Source organism: Cornus florida, unplaced genomic scaffold, assembly GCF_030987335.1.
Source record: "Cornus florida cultivar Cherokee Brave unplaced genomic scaffold, ASM3098733v1 CherokeeBrave_3.0.0_Hap2_Chr08, whole genome shotgun sequence".
NCBI lineage: Eukaryota > Viridiplantae > Streptophyta > Magnoliopsida > Cornales > Cornaceae > Cornus > Cornus florida.
The window spans coordinates 17,074,507-17,092,368 of NW_026775578.1; the positions used below are offsets into that span (position 1 = coordinate 17,074,507).

General features: G+C 33.2%; 2 protein-coding genes across 3 annotated transcripts in view; one reads left to right on the forward strand and one right to left on the reverse strand.

The window, feature by feature from the left end:
- The first annotated feature begins 3,894 nt into the window (after positions 1–3,894).
- LOC132269785 (serine carboxypeptidase-like 51) lies at positions 3,895–9,473 on the forward strand. Its single transcript, XM_059771027.1, has 13 exons — positions 3,895–4,275; positions 4,402–4,496; positions 4,673–4,780; positions 4,892–5,132; positions 5,454–5,497; positions 5,608–5,675; positions 5,773–5,878; positions 5,982–6,184; positions 6,270–6,339; positions 7,168–7,218; positions 7,645–7,697; positions 7,887–8,019; positions 9,034–9,473. The coding sequence occupies exons 1-13, from the start codon at positions 4,143–4,145 to the stop codon at positions 9,106–9,108; spliced, it is 1,380 nt and encodes a 459-aa protein (XP_059627010.1). The 5' UTR covers positions 3,895–4,142; the 3' UTR covers positions 9,109–9,473.
- Positions 9,474–12,486: 3,013 nt separating this feature from the next.
- LOC132269801 (uncharacterized) overlaps positions 12,487–17,862 on the reverse strand; it is a 37,454-nt gene continuing 32,078 nt past the window's right edge. For both annotated transcript variants that reach the window (XM_059771043.1, XM_059771041.1), the window contains exons 21-25: positions 14,986–15,058; positions 13,365–13,484; positions 13,183–13,260; positions 12,957–13,007; positions 12,487–12,833 (exon numbers count right to left, since the gene is read on the reverse strand). In XM_059771043.1, the coding sequence (XP_059627026.1) occupies positions 12,723–12,833; positions 12,957–13,007; positions 13,183–13,260; positions 13,365–13,484; positions 14,986–15,058 (433 nt within the window). In that variant the 3' untranslated portion in view covers positions 12,487–12,722. The remainder of the gene's footprint in view (positions 12,834–12,956; positions 13,008–13,182; positions 13,261–13,364; positions 13,485–14,985; positions 15,059–17,862) is intronic.

Sequence of the window (17,862 nt, forward strand, 5' to 3'; positions counted from 1 at the left end):
GTTTTTTTTATCAAAAATTATTAATATTTTTCTTTAACTACAAGTAATTAAAGAAGACCTTCAACGGCTCAATTCAAAATCAAGCTCCAACAGCTCTTGAATCCAACCAAGTGTCATGTTAGGGTGTAATTGAGAGTAGTTGCATTGCCAATTTTTTTTCTGGTTGATATGACATATTATAGCTAGTGTCATGTTAGGTCAATTTGATTTTTTTTTTTAATTATATACCCATAAAATATTATTATTATTATTATTTTTAGTTGGCACCAAGAACTCCCCTAGGTAGTGTCCCTTAGGGACCTAGCCCAGGCTACAAACCTGGGGGTGCACCCATCGCCCCATCGAATACACCAAGTAAGCCGGAGGTGATAAAGGTAGTGGCAAGAATCGATCACAGGCCGTGTGTGTGGCCGCTCAAAGACTTCCCAACTGCTCCAAGCCCCCGGGGGCATAAAATATTATTATTACCCCCCTAAAATTATTTTAAAATTTTATTATTGTCTTCCCCAATCCACATAATTTTCTGGTCCGTCCCTGAGTGGACAATTGCTCGGTCATGTTCTTAGTTTTTTTGAGTTCAGGAAAAATGTAATCAGAGTTATACACATTAGGACTAGTAGAGGCAAAATTATCCAGGCCTAGGTTTGGGCTGGCCAAATTTCTTGCATGAATGTAATAAGCATTGATCTGGCCTAGTCCCGTCATGGATACCAGTTGTTGACAGGCCCATCTCATTTACCCTGCATCAACAATGGAGTACATTCGGAGCACATTAACCCAACTTTGCATTCTGTGAAATAACTTCTTGTTTTTTCCCCTCAAATCGGTGAAAATAACTTGTGAGTTCTTTAGGGAAGTGAAGGGGAAACTCGAAGATGGGTACATCCAAAAATTTTATATATAAATATCTTTTGTTATCCTTGATCCTCCAAATACCATGTCTATGATCAGAGATGGAGCTAAGGTAAGAAGGGCAATAATGTATTTTTAAAGTAATTTCAGAAGGACAAAGGTAATATTTCATCGATATATTACTGAAAATGAACAAATTATAAAAGTATATTACTGTAAAAAAAAAATAATAATAATATCAGTGTAGGCAATTATCCCAATTGAATTGTATGTAATTCCGTCCCTGTCTATGGTACAATTATATGCCCTAAAATACTTGCTTTCTGGACTAGCTAGAGATAAAACAATTGGGCTAGGAGAAGTCCAAAATTCATTTAATGCCATATGACATTATTTAAGGCACATGTCACCCCTATAAAATAATTTAAAATTTTTAATTTAATGATTGTGGTGCACACCCACCGTTAGTTTCATATTGGATGTGCAATTATTCAAAGATGGTATGCTCCTTTAAATGATTAAAATGTAGTTCTTCCTTCAATTCCATCACTACCACAATTACACACAGCTGCGTAGGAACATGCTCAATTATTGAAGTTCACCTTTTCTAAATACACTAACGTTTTCTTTTTGACTGAATTATTATCAAATTTTATAAAATGATAATTTTACTTTTCAATCCGTTGTAAAAAATATATAATTATTATACAAATATATATAAAGGCATTATTGCATCATATTCACACTTAAAATTATTTTTTGACAACCGAACAAATTTTGGAGAGGTGTGTACAACAAATCAGCCATCACCCACCTATTTTATTGTACTAAATTCATATAATAAGTCCAGAATTTTCGGCCAAAGAAGGTAGGCTATCTTTTATCTTAATTGTCAACCTTATCATATACACCATGGCATGTGCTAGTGATTCGAAAATTAGTAAAGATATAAGCAAGCTGCTCATTTTTATAGCCATTTTATTCGATTCACAAACATATTTTTACTTCAGATTTGTATTTAGCCAAAGTTGACACTATTGAAAATTTTACTCCATAATTTAATTTCTCCATTTACATTATTCTTTTATTGTAGTACCAATTTTGGAAGTCACTCATAGAAAATTCCAAACTAAATACAGTAGTACTTCTCAATTTTCAGTACCTGTCCATATATATAGAGAGAGAGAGAGAGTATATGTCCATATCGAATCAATTTCTCAGTATCATGTCACTATAATCAATAGTTTTTTCGAAAGATCATTATCATTTTTTTTTTATTTTTTTTTAAACGCCAAATAAACAACATTCAAATAATAGGAACTACGTCGTCTGAGAGAAGAGTATTTAATAATTACGAAGGCCATATACTCCACTCTAAATCGCCACATTCGACTTTAAAAATATGTTTGCTCAACAAATGAGCCACCAAATTACCGCCCCAAGGAACCCACACTCAACTAATGTACTTTTTTTTAATGCATCATTTTCATCTCAAGTGAATTATACGTTACTCATGACTTGATGGTCTATAGGTTTATGCCAAGAAATGAATTGTTAAAAATATAAACAAATTCAAGAAGTAGGAGTATTTAAAATAAATAGTTGGGACTGTATTTTTTTTTTTTTTTGTTATAAAAATAATAAAAGTCTCGAACATTTTTTGTTATCATATTTAATATACTGACAAAATAATTGTTTGTCACACTAATTTTTTATTTTTTAAAAATGGAATTCCAAATCATTCTTTCAAACTTTGAGGTGAACAGATATAATAATGTCATAACTTTTCAGAATATAACCAAATCTGTACGCATAAAATAAAAAATTTCCATTGATATGTTAAATAATTTAATTTGAGATATTTATTGGGTGCCGAATTTTATGTAACCAAATGGGAGAAAAGACAAGACAGTCAGTTTGCAGATTTGAGGCTCCATATTATACACATTTATTTAGTATTTATTTTTCCCATTCTTTACGTAAAAAGATGAGGTAATAATTATATTCCACGATCCCCTTTATGGGGATCTTCTTCCTTTGAAGAAAGGCAAGATTTTGATTGTTTTCCAAAATATCCTCATTGCAGAGACAGAACCAGAAAGAGAGAGAAAAAGACAGCTAGAGAGAGAATATTTAATATACTTATAAATTTTAAAATTATATATTATTACAAGGAAAAAATAATAATAATTAAAGAATGACCCTTTTTTTAAAAGCATACTAAAAACTTCTTTCTTACACGCAATCTTCTTTCCACACCAACCCTGCATTTATTCCCACCACTTTACAATAATATCCTTCCCTTTCTCATCCGGGGCACCATTTGGATGAGTAGTGTTTGGTTTCTACAAACCATCGATGGGAATAAAACCAGGTTTTAAATTTTAATCCAATTGCCACCAACCGTAATCAGTTGACGGAGTTTTGATCCAAATAATCGTAATTGTCTAACTATCGGATTCTAAGTAATTATTATTTTTAGAAACAAAATTTATAAAAACCTTACTTGCATATTTGGATTCCAAAAATATAAGTCTTTGACAAACTTAAGTAAATTAAAATTACTCAGATCATAACGAGATAAGTCCGAATCATATATCATTATTCACATTTATAATGAGTGATATTATATTTTTTCTATGGACTGTTGGACACTGTATCATTTTAAATATTTAAAGTAGAAATATTAAATTTTATTTAATATTCATTTAAATTGAGTGATTTTATATTTATCATTATAAACATTTAAAGTAAGAAATATTTATATCTTATTTATTAAATATTTATTGGGCATCCTTCGCACATACTTACCAAATTGACAGCGCATCTAATATCTACCGGAGATTACTTAATATAGAGTAGCGCCAAAACGAATTATGAGTATAGTGCTATTTACTATAGATCTTTATTAATTCTATTTAATATGCATTCACCGTGCCTCCGCCACCGTTTCACAATTTATACATACATATATATATATATATATATATATATATATATGGTACTATAGTTTATACGTACACGTATGTTGCGTATCTATATATAAATAAATTGGAATTCAACTGGATATATCTGTAAAGTCAAGTGTCTGGTCTTTTTTCAGTTTGTTTTCTATTCTTTTGCCACTTTTTTTGGGATTTCTGTTGTAGACGGAAACCAATGATAGTACCAATCCAATAAGCCTTGTAAAAACACACACACATATATACCCAAACAGTTGATAATCTCATTTTTGGACATTGTTTTTCAATCTCTGAACTGGGTATTTGATTTTTTGTTTTGTTTTTGAAATGGAAAAGTCCTATGTTGTTGTTGTTCTTGTCTCTGTTCTTTTCTTTGCTTCACTTTTTCATGGAGGGTTTGCCAAGGTTGCAAGAACAGAGGATGGATCAGAAGACTGGGGATATGTTGAAGTCAGACCAAGTAAAAAGCTAAAATGCTTCAGAATTGTCAATTCATTTTGATGTTTAGATACATAATAATTCTATATATCTGTAAACAAATATTCTGAACTTGGTTTATTGTGTTTGGATTGTTCTTATGATGCAGAAGCACATATGTTCTGGTGGTACTACAAAAGTCCTTCTAGAATCCAAGATCCAAACAAGCCATACCCAATAATTCTCTGGTTGCAAGGTGGGCCTGTAAGTATTGCTACTTTCAATTATGTAACAATTATGACAACCCCATATGCTTATTTCATGTTTGGATTATGAAATTCGGATTGACAACTTTTTTTTTTTTTCCATCTTTCTAGATTACCATCAATGTATGAATTTGAAATTGTGTGTGTGCGTGTGTTTTTTATTTATACATATAGGGTGCTTCAGGAGTTGGTATTGGAAATTTTGAAGAAGTTGGGCCATTGGACACTGAAATGAAGCCTCGGAATTCGACTTGGCTGCAAAAGGCAGATCTCTTGTTTGTTGTAAGTTATGTTCATTGGATTTCAATGTGATAACAATTGAAATGTGTAAATTTTGCTTGTTTTATTATTGTTCTTAAATTTATTTGTTTATTTATTTATTGTGTAATATAGGATAATCCAGTTGGGACTGGATTCAGTTTTGTGGAGGATAATAAGCTGTTTGTGAAAACTGATAATGAAGCAGCTGCTGATTTGACTACATTGTTGATAGAAATTTTCAATAAAAAAGAGAATCTCCAAACGAGTCCTCTGTATATTGTTGCAGAGTCCTATGGAGGAAAATATGCAGTGACTCTTGGATTATCAGCTCTAAAAGCTATAGAAGCTGGAAAATTGAAGCTTAGACTTGGAGGTATTTACTTTTTTAAACAATCTTATGTAATCAAAGATTATGAATTATTCGGAGAAACCCGAGATGGGTAATCATAAATTTGCGGTAATTCTGTTTCCATGATCATTTTTAGAGTACCGATAGGGAGTCATCATGATAACTTTAGCCCCCACTCGCATAAATAAGTCGTTGTCCGACTTTCAAACTCCAAATCATTATCCCAATTTTATGGATAATTTTGTTTTTTTTTTTTTGTTCTTGTTAGGATACGATCGATTTTTTGTCCTAATTGCAACTTTAAGGTGACTAACTTGTAATTTTGAATTGTTGCTACAATTTTAGGAGTTGCTTTGGGAGATAGTTGGATATCACCAGAAGATTTTACTGTAAGTAGTCTTTTTTAGTGTAGATTATTTGGGCTGTTCAACTAATCATTTGTTCATACACTGATGCACTAATTTTTCTATATGGAACACTTTCCTATAAATAATTGCAGTTCTCATGGGGTCCTCTTCTCAAAGATCTCTCAAGGCTTGACAACAGTGGTGTGCAAAAATCAAGCAGGTCCACATTTCTCACTTGCTGAACTAAAAAATCAGTGTGTGTAATATTATAGAGTTGGAGGATTTCTGTTTCCTAACAAGCCCATTTCTGAAAACAGTGTAGCTAAGAGAATTCAGCAGCAAATTGCCAATAATCAGCTTGAAGATGCGACAAATTCATGGAGTGAACTTGAGGACATTATCAGCTCCAGCAGTAATAATGTTGTACGTGCTCGTTTCACCTTAAATTGTCTACATTTTTCTGTGTGTGGTTGTGGTTGTGGTTGCTTATGATCCGCATTATTTTTTGTTGATTTTGATTTTGCAGGATTTCTATAACTTTCTGTTGGATTCGGGAATGGACCCTGTATCCTTGACAGCTACCAAGCTAAAAAATGGAATTGCATTGAAGCGATATTCGAGATATCTTGATTCCTTAAGAAGGTCTCCAGGTGGTTCTGCTGGTGACATTGATAGCGTTATGAATGGTGTTGTTAGAAAGAAGCTAAAGATTATCCCTGAAAATGTGACGTGAGTTTGCTTTCGATTCGAAAAAGAATTTACAGTTGAAGGTATGATTTATCCCCTAACAAAAGGATATGTTCTGTGTTTGCAGATGGGGTGGACAGTCTGATCTTGTTTTCACAGCACTTGCTGGTGATTTTATGAGACCAAGAATCAATGAGGTAACAAAGTTATCATACAATTGTAGAAGTTGGAATGGTTTAGTTTTAGTGTCTAATAGCTTGATCTAATGGTTTGATTCAATAAATTCAATTAAAAAGGTGTTACTAAGTGCTAGTCCTATTTATATGTTTGATGACTGACTGACTGATGTGTCTATTGTTGATTTGAACACTTTAAAAGGAGAGACATGTCCTTATCCGTCACTAATTAAGAGTCTTTGTTGGACACTGGTTGATTAGAATAACTGAAAAAACCCATCGTCAACTATAGCAATACTCTGTTGGTTAAACTAAACTAGAGTTAATTTTGAAGTCCCATTTATTTTCCCTAGGGTCTTGGAGATATGGCTTTTTTTTTATGTTGTTCTTTTCTTCAACTAAATGCATAATTGAGGGTTACATAAAAAATAAAAATAAAAAGTAAAATAAAACCAATGTGTAAGAGTATAGAATCTCAATCAAGTATTTTCTATCTATATAATCTTTCTTCTTCAAATTCAATGCTTTATTGCATGTTATTATATTGGAAGAATAAGAACAAGAACCTTGTGGAAAAGTATAATGAGAAGGTGCTATATGATTGCCAAGATGAAAGGAGGAGAAAAATTTGGCATCTTACACTGAACATTTTTCAGAAGGGACCCAACTTTACTATAAAAAAAAAAATTGATGCCAAACATGTCCTTGTCAATTTGTCAATTAGGTTCATCTAGGAGGACTTTATATTCATTGAAGGTAGTTGCATTCTTTGAAATTAGCCGTTGAAATATGGTTACTACTATTATTATTGTTTATCTTCATTCATTCATTATGATTACTTTTTTACAGGTCGATGAGCTCTTAGCTAAAGGAGTCAATGTGACTGTATACAATGGACAAGTAAGATTCCTAAATGCATAGTCTTTTTATTCAACAATTTATCACTGGCAAAACAACAAGATGGACCTTTAATTGTATCATGCAGCACTGCCATTCAAGACTCTAATGTTTGACTAAATAAATTGCTACTACATTTGAGGAATGACCCTATATTGAAACACAAATTGATTGCACTTGTTGAATAGTTTAAGGAAAGCATCATTACGACGTCAGCTCCTACTCATGTTAAATTGGTCAGAGTTGTCTGGCCCTCTGACCCACTCACATCAAACCAGTCAGAGTTGTTCGACTGTCAGATTCTGTGTCATGACTCTATTTTTAATCCATCTTATTGTAATTTTAATCATGGTGTGATTGTGTGGAGGTATGATTGATAATCCAAGTTTCTTCTTTTATTAGTGACATAATTTTGGTTGGTTATTTTAGCTTGATGTCATCTGTGCAACCAAGGGGACTGAAGCATGGGTTGAGAAGCTTAAGTAAGAGCCTCTCTCTCTCTCTTTTCTCCATAGTATATATTTGTCCCCACCGACGGACTCCTCGAATATTCAATCTTTCCAAAAGGAGAGGAGAACTTATACCATCTAGACTAGAGCACGTTACGATCTTATACATACTTGTGGATTATTTCATCTCAATCTCACATCCATTGCAACCATTTTTTTCAGGTGGGAAGGACTCAAAACCTTCTTGAGTATGGATAGAACTCCTATATACTGTGGAGGTGATACACTCACAAAGGCATTCACCAAGTCTCATAAGAACTTCCATTTCTATTGGATTCTCAAAGCTGGCCACTTTGTAAGTCAAACCACCATCATAAACATAATCCACCATCATAAACATAATCCACCATTGTCTCTCATTCTATTATATTTTGTCTGCCAGTTTTATTTATATATATTATTATGGCTGTCATGTCCTACTCACCACCCCACATATTATTCTCATGACACCATTACCATAACCACGTTTGTCTTTGTTCTGGTTGCCATTCTTGAAATGTCATCATTGTCCTTTTATTGCTTTTGACCTCCACAATGATGTAGTGTCACATTGGTGGTTCACAATATGTGTTTGCATCAATGGATAGACTCAACCTTTTATGTAGTTTGTCAAGTTCTCTAAATGGACATATATATAGAGATAAGAATGTGAGAAAATATCCCTACCCCATTTTGGAAAAACATATATATAGAGATAAGAATGGGATGAGAATCTGAGATACAACACTAAGATAAAGACAAACCCTTAAAAGAAATTATAAGAGTACCATGAGAATGTGATTATATATATATATATATATATATATATATATATATATTGTATTTGTATATGTATATGAATTTAAATATACATACATCATTATCATTTTTAGGTGAATCATGCACATCCATTTCCTCAACCTTTTATGTAGGGGAAAAAAATATACCACTTAATTACTAAATCAACACAAATCACATTTACTTGCTATACTGATGAAAATTTAACTATTTATTTGTATTTTTGTCATGGTTCTCTGTATATAGATAAAATTTACCAACAGTAAAAATAACAAAAAATCGTTACCGGAGAGGATTTGAATCCTCCAGTACCATGCTTAAATTATAACATTATATTACTTTTTACTAGGAAGCCTCACAAGTTGGCATTCTCAATTACTTAGAGGTGAAAGTGGCAAGAAATGAATATATGAAACTAACCCTAAAGACATTAATTGTGAAAGTACTCAAAAGAACAGCAAGCAAAGATCTGACGGTGACAGAGAGATCTTCACAATTCTAAGAAAGTTGTTTGTGATTGATAAATTTGCAGGTACCGGTTGATCAGCCATGTGTTGCATTGAATATGATAAGTAGCATGACACAGTCTCCGATTGCTTCCAAGTAGAGTGAAAAGATACACACACAGAAAACACAGTGAACAACTACACAGCAACCCAATATGAATACACAAAGATGGGGTTGGTGAGAGAGAGATGGTACACCATTGATGTGGCACAGTCAACAGCCAAATTTATATATAGTAATACTCTAACAGACACATTGATGTGAAAGAAACCCGCACAGGCTTCAATTTATTTATGATGTACTTGCTTCACTGGAATAATTACTCACGGAGTATTATTTTTCTTTTATTTTTTGAGTCGTGTTGAATGTTAATGTATTTTTACTCATTATCACTATTTTTAGTTATTTATTTTTTACTCGAAGAAGGAAGAAATTCTGAAATTCAGAAACAGGTTGCATTTTTCATGTTTTGTTTCGTTGTACTCCAGATTTTGTTTTAGTTATCTTTTAAGTTAGCAATGTACCCTTAAATTATAAAAGGATGTAGGGTCGAGAGCATAACACACCTTATGCCGTGAATATAGAGCATATAACTCGTAAAAAATCATTAATATTTAATTTTGGAGCATATAAGGACTTAAATATTGAAAAGACTAAAGCATCCCTCTATAATTAAATAAAAAATAAGTAAAAAAATTAATTAAATATGAAATGACTAAAGTCTCCCTTTTTTTTTTCGGTTTTTTTTTTTTTTTTTTTGGGTCTCTTCTTCCTCGTCATCGCTAGCAGCGACCAAACCAGGTTGCTCTCGGCTTCCTCACATTCCGACAAGGTCGCCGGAGTGGTCATTGCTTACAACTGCAATGTGTATATATATATATATAATATATATAAGGGCATTATCAGAATATGAAATGGTGTGCTGGCAATGAAGCCAATCATCGCTGGCAACGACCAAACCAGGTTGCTCTCGGCTTCCTCACATTCCGACAAGGTCGCCGGAGTGGTCATTGCTTACAACTGCAATGTGTATATATATATAATATATATATATAAGGGCATTATCAGAATATGAAAGGGTGTGCTGGCAATGAAGCCAATCATCGCTGGCAGCGACCAAACCAGGTTGTTCTCGACTTCCTCACATTCCGACAAGATCGCCGGAGTGGTCATTGCTTACAACTGCAATGTGTATATATATAATATATATATATATATATATATATATAAGGGCATTATCGGAATATGAAAGGGTGTTTATGGAATTTTATATTTTAACAGTGACTTCAAGCATTGTTTTTGCTCATTTTTCAAACTTAAGGGGATTATATACACTACATAAGCCCTTCTTTATTATTTTTTATAAAACTTAACGGATTTATATATATAAAATAAAATAAAACCGCTAGGGGTGTTATTTGCCAAAATTTAAAATAATAACAGTGTTTTTCTCACTTTTCCCCAATGATCTATTTGCTTCAGTTTTCTAGAGAACAAAAACGAAACATTTTAACAAATAAACCATTATTAGCTCAATGGTATGAGTTGAACTCCCTCCTCTCAAAGAGGAGGAAAAGTGAGAGGAAAAGGGTTGGAGCTTTGTTGTGTGTGACTTGCCTAAAAAAAAATAATAATAATAATAAAAAAAATACAGCTTTTATTTATTTATTTTCTGAGAACTAAATTATCTGAAAAACATAATTAAAAGATGTCCAATTTCAATAAATAAACCATTATTAGCTCAATGGTATGAGTTGAACTCCCTCCTCTCAAAGAGGAGGAAAAGTGAGAGGAAAAGGGTTGGAGCTTTGTTGTGTGTGACTTGCCTAAAAAAAAATAATAATAATAATAAAAAAAATACAGCTTTTATTTATTTATTTTCTGAGAACTAAATTATCTGAAAAACATAATTAAAAGATGTCCAATTTCAATAAATAAATAAACTATTTTTTGATCTTTTCAAAATGAGTAGAGCTTTTAGATCCCCTGGACAAAGAAATAGGAAAGGCTACAACCCATTGTTCTTACTGTATTGGGCAACTTCACCGGCAAAGGTTCCTCCACCCCCTCTGAACCTTTCAAGAATGTCCCACAGCCTACCTTATATATGCGCGCAATATTGGATCCCTCTCCGGATCCTACTTGGCACTTAGTCTTGACCTGTTTATAACACTCACACTTGACACTTGCAGTGAATTGTCTAACCCAATAATTTTTAATTAACTATTTATATCAAATACAACTAAGTGATGGGCTCCACTTTCTTATTTATTGCATAATTGACCAATTAAAATAGTAGGTCTAACCATTTATTGTAACTATTTGTTACAAGAATCATTTTCATTTCAGAATCTATGTTACCTAGCCTTGAAATTAGAGAGGTAATAATAGAAAAAATCTATAAGCCTAATATTTTTAATAGCATTTTGGTTATCCCCCAAGTGAAAGGAAAGGAGAAGAGAGTTGGAATTTATTTGGTTAAACTAGTCTATTAAATTAGTTGTCTTTCAACCCAATTATCGTTAAAAAAAAAAAAAAAACAAAACAATTTTTTGATCTTTTCAAAATGATTAGTGATACTCACACCTAACATTTGCAGTAAATTGCCTAACCGAATAATTTTTAATTAACTAGTGATACCAAATACAACTAAGTGAAGAAGTCCAATGTCTTATTTGTTACATAATTAACAAATTAAAATAGTAAGTTTAGCAATTTACTGCAACTATTTGTTGCAAGAATCATTTTTTTTTTTTTGCAAAATTTATGTTACCTAACCTTGAAATTAGAGAGGTCATAATAGAAAAAATCTACGCTTGATAAGCCTAATATTTTTAATAGCATTTTGGTTATCCCCCAAGTGAAAGGAAAGGAGAAGTGAGTTGGAATCTATTTGGTTAAACTATTCTATTAAATTAGTTGCCTTTCAACCCAATTACCATCAAAAAAAGAGATCTAAAAAATAAAAATGAACTCAGAAAAGTGAAGCAAGGAGGTCTTCTTTAATTATCCATTTTGTCCCTTTTCATTGAAAATAAATCATGAATTCTTGATTTGTATAGTGCAATAAAATATATATATATATATATATATTTAAAAAAAAGTTCTTCCCACCACTGTTTCATTATAGCCACATGATCATTTATTTTCCCTCCTAGTTGTACAAACGCATAGTAAATGAAATTGCAAACCATTGTTTGGCATTTCTAAATATAACCGATCATATGGCCATTAACCAAAGGTGAATTTTTAACACACCACCCAACTTTTTTATGAACTACGCAAAAATCATACAAATCAACAAGTATAAAACAATTGCTCTTATTCATATTTTTGACTTAATAAAATGGGAACTAGGTTTTGAAAAAACTATCACACGATGCCGTACAGTTTTCTTTCCATGTGTACAAATTATAATTATGAGCTAGAGTTCGCTTATGGTCACGAGGGAGGAGAAATTGGAAGCTACACAATACCATGCTGAATTGAACTCATTATTTGCCGTATGATATGACTAAAAATTACATTTGATGTTTCTTTGAAGGGAAGGTTTTATAATACAAACTCAGGAAGGAGATATACAACCTTGAGATGTTCACTCTATAAATTGGCGAGACCAAGAAACTATCCAATTTACATCAATCATAAAAGGGAAAAAAATAAGGAAAATAAAAAACTTTATATGCTTGAGATCTTATGTATCATTGCAGGAAGCTACATTCCTGATTCTATCTTTTCTAATACTTCCAACCTGGTTTTTCTTTTCCAACCTTTCATCGTGGCAACGAGGTTCACCAGCCCTATGATTTGACTTTTACTATATTCCTGGAGACGATTAAGAACTTGCACGTGTTAATTGTAACCATAGCATTTCCAGGGGAGAAAAAAGTCGAAGCAATTTAAATATGTAAAAATTTGTGACCTAGCTTCATGGGGGAATTCTCTTACCGGATGAGCACGAGCCCAGTGCACGTATTCAGTTTCTGGAAGGTAGTAGGCCTGTTTAGAGAGTGGAGACAGTATGGCAGTTAATAATCATATGATACAGAACTACGTTTCACGAACACCGACAGCTGAGAAGCATCTAAGACAAACAAACAAGACAGACTGCAACTGACTTGTTCCACACTACAACTTCTAGTTCCAAACAAACTGAGAAGCATCTTATGCTCACCTTGATGAAAGTTTCAACCATTTGTAATTTTGGTCTCACATTTGTGGAGACAAAATGCTGTAGGCCATTGATCAAAACCTAAAAGGATACACAGAGCACTCTCAACCTTAAAAACACACCAAACAATAAACAAAACAAGTACACAACAAAATTGTAGCATCTGTTATTTGTTCAAACCAAACCTGAAGATCTAAAGACATGAGAGCCCGTCCCTCATCTGTACACCTCTTCACTCGTGATAAACCTTCAATGAGAGTTTCAGCAACATTATCAACTCCACATTCCAAGAGGAGGTCTTGAACCTGAATTCATAGCAGAGGAAAGAATTGAGTTTTTTTTTTTTCCCTAGAACCCACTACTTCCTACAACTCAATGGAACTTTAGGCTAATGTTTTTACAAGTTCCAGCATTCCACCTAGCAAACAACTAGTACTTTAACACAAACTACAATTTAACAGAATTCAATGTAGCTTTTGTGTAACTTCTTAAGCTTAGCTTAATAGACTGCTTTAAATTGATGTTTTCTTCTATAATCTTCAGACCATAAATTTAACTTAAGACCATCCAACTGATCTGGGACCAAAAGTGCTCTGACGCCATCTTTCTTCCCATTTTTTTTTGGTAAGTAATAATGAAATAAAAAAGGCGTTCAAAAGGGGAACGTGTCCCTTAAACAATAGAGGAACCGGGGTCTAAGGCCCCAAAGAATCCATCTTTCTTCCCATACACTAGAAAATTCATATTTTTTTGTTATTTTTCAGGTCTGCCGTATTTTATGACCACATGAACCCAAGATAATTTCATTTTCATCTCTTACCCGTTTCACACATGCGGACCTCAATAGAGTGAAATGTTGTACAATAGGAACGCAGTTCTAATTTAAGGTGCAAAAATTTAAAATCATGGTTTTAATGAACAAATTGGTGAAATATATTTCTCTCAACACATGCAACATCTGGGCTTGTGGACTAGTGAAATTTCAAAGCAAGCCTTTATCATAGTAGTATTGCAGAATGATGGAGGAGAAACAAAATCTGGTTATTACACTCAAAAAGGATTTAAATCACATCTTTTGCCTTTCTTCTCCCATGCAGACATGAGGGTGACGCAATAGAGTGAAATCTCACACAAAGGATCCAATGTAAGATGTAAGAGGGCTAGACTGATGGTTGATGAGCACATAAATCATATGGGTTACCTCCGTTATGATGTAGGTAAGAGTCATATGAGAATGAGTAGGAACTATTAGCCCATTATGATGTAAATCTAAGAGTTACATGATTATGAGTGGGAACTTTGACAAAAAGGAGTGTAATATTGTGTTTTTAGGAATGGTTGAACGAGTGTGTGGGCCTTACCAAATTTTCTTGCGAGTAATTCACAAACTCTAGGGTGTGATACCTAGCTCCTATTAGTGTGCCTTCTGTAGGCTTCTTTTGTACCTTATCCTTCCTCTTTAATTGTAAACCCTACACTCTTACAATCAGATTCTAAACTCAGGCCTTATACTATCATATATTTCATCCACTAAATCTTTCAACATTCAACTATTTGAGGCCTACCTTAAAGTCCTACATCAATTAGACATTGTACGCAAATGATGACCTTTATGAGTAAATCCTAAATATATATGGAAAAGATTTTGAAATTTTTGATACAACAGAGATGCTACATATAAGTGAAATATGAGAAGTTAACAATCTCAAATTTAGATAATGCTGTTTGCTGGGAATTGAAGAGGGGAGAAAGAGGAGACATTATTAATTTAGGATGCTGTCTGATATTATTAACGCCAGTCCTTACCTCCTTCTGAATTCCTCCATGAACAAGTCTCGTCTTGTAATGCTTAAATTCTCCCAACAACAAATCAACATACCTATTAATAAGTAGTCAGCACACAAGTCAATTATTGGTTGTGATCTCGTTAACAAGGATAGAAACAGAAGGAATTTTGAAGAGATCTCATCTAAAATATGAACACTTGTCACAAGATTGTAGAAATGCTGAAACATATGACCTCAGTTCCAACAGAAAAACAGATAGAATTACAAAATTGAAAAGCAAATGTGTCTTTCCCTGATATTCTTTCGTTTCGAAAGATTTGAAAACATTTGTGAACCACAGAGAGATAAAACCCACAAAAAAGCTGGTACTACTACGTGATTGTCTATAGGTCAAAAACCACAAGAGTAATGCCATACAAACATGAATCATTTAGAGAATGGCATGGCTCATTTATTTATGATTAATTCAAAAATAAAAAGACCATCAATGAGAAAATTAATTTCAACAATGGCATTGCTGCATCTTTTTTTATCACAATTCTGAAAAAAAAAAAAAAAAAATCCGTTTGCCTAAAATTATTCAACCCACGTCTTCTCTATGGTCGAAGCCCAACTAAATAGATAATATTGTAATGAACTTTAATTGCCACAATCTAATTCCTCTTCCCTTCTGACTAAACCCTTAACTTCAACATATTTTATTTTCTATTGAAAAAAATATATATATATCTCTGAAACTAGTAAAACCCATAGAAGTTTTCAATTGTGAACCAATTGCCAAATACAAGAAGACTCGCAACATGGAATGAATTGAGCAGAGGAAGGGAGAGAAGGTGGGGAGGGGGTGTGGAAGCATCATTCATAAGGTCTCAACCAAACTGACAAACTACCAAATTTATGCTGCTTCATTAGGAATGAAAACCAAAAGTGTAGTTCAAATTCCACCTTCCCAGAATCTCAGAAATATTTTAAACAACCAAGTAGCATAAAATTACTCGATATCATAAGTAAATAAAATTTAACCCTAAGAAAAAAGTTTGAGAATTGGTACATCCACACTTATGTCATAGACAGAAATTCCATAAAGATATTACCCCAAGGTGATAACCTAACGACAAGCCTCTTACCTAAAATATTGGAAGTTGGAAGTTCAAATCCCCTAGTGCTACCCCAGAAATTTTCCAGTAATTGTCTGGTGCCCATGTGCCTGGTGGTGGACTATGGGGTAAAAAAAACCATAAAGCTATTGACTTGCTGTTCCTAGTGGCTTGTGATCAAGCATAAGTTGAAGCTTTGCTTATTCAAACACGAGACAAAGTGAGGGATGATTTGCATGCCTCTCCAAGAACCCATATCAAGAGAAGTAGTTGCAGGGCTGAACAACATGGTTTTGGTAGATGGCTTTGGAGATTCCTGAGGGGATCTGATAACCAAAAGCATGTTCTGATTATTAATAAAGATGGACATGCAATGTATACACAATTTTCCCAATGAGAATTTATCACCCAGGTTTGTTATTTATTCCTTTCGTGAAATTTGATCATAGTTCTTGGCAAGAATTCTTATATTGCTTATTTGCTTTGGCTTGTGACGGGTAATGGTCCTCTAAAAGATTGTTACCCTAGATAGTTTCATCATTTCTCTCAAGATGCCAGAATATCAGACATATATGCAAAATGCCAGTTAGGTACTAAATACTATTATGATTGATCAAAATCTTAATAATTCAAAAAGATAGTTAAATTCTCCACTTCTCCTCTTTGTTGAATTTTCTCGTCTTCCTCATTTAATCCACATGCTATATCCCCCAATCCATTTTCACACACAACTCTTGAACCCTTTGGTAAATTATATGGAGATAAATGCAACCCATTTGACTTTAAATTTTCAACACTGTCAAAGAACAGAAACAGAACAGTGAAAGCGAAAGGCACCATGTAAGCTCTGGAGGCAAAATAAGATTCAAATGAGAAGAAATTGTAAAAGAGAATTAGAAAAAGAGAAAAATGAAGTCAAGAAATGATAAATGAGTCTGGGCGAAAGAAAACAATCCCTTAAATAATACTTTAAAAAATGACACCAAAAGATTGATGATAATGCGTTGTCCTCCTTATGCAACCAAAAGATTGACTGGTTTACCACATTATTAATGAAAACATTGTTTGGTTTGCTGCATTTAATCATGAGAGCACCAGACTCTGTTAGGTGGGCCAACAGACAAGTGGCAGTTGCAGTAGGCGAAGCAAAGAAGCACCTCTAAACCCCGAAGGCATTGAGCCGAGCGGTCAAAGCTAATGGTGTGCCATGGAGGAGATACTACTACATGTTGTAGGTCAAACACTTCACCTGAATTTTCAGAATGCGGCACTATTCACGGTCGATGCTAACACCTTTCACGTTCCATTTCTTACTCCAATTGGGTTATATAACTTCTATAATCTCAACCCCTTGTGGAAACTAGAGGCCTAATGGGACTTTAATCAGACCCTAGAGCAGCACAAGGTGAGATCTTGTTCTAATCTATTAGAAAATGGCAGAAGGTGAGATCCTGTTCTGATTTTTGGAAGCCATTTGTCAGGGCAGGTACAAGCATTTTGATGCTTTATAAATTATGTAGTAGTCTTTTCTTTGCCAGGTATATTACACGGTAATCTTGTTAGCAGACTCCCGAAAAGCCAAGGCCCATACAATGGTGCATTTTTCACCAATACGACTCATTACGTGGTTCATTTAGTGTTTTTTTTTTTAATTATTATTTAATCATAAATAACAAAAAATAAATATTATTATTTGGTCAAATTTAAGACACTTTTTCTACTCTCATGTCTCCTTTTATTTCCAAACCTAACTGTATTTCTTCATTAAAAAAGCTTCTGTCCATTTGGTGTCTCTATTA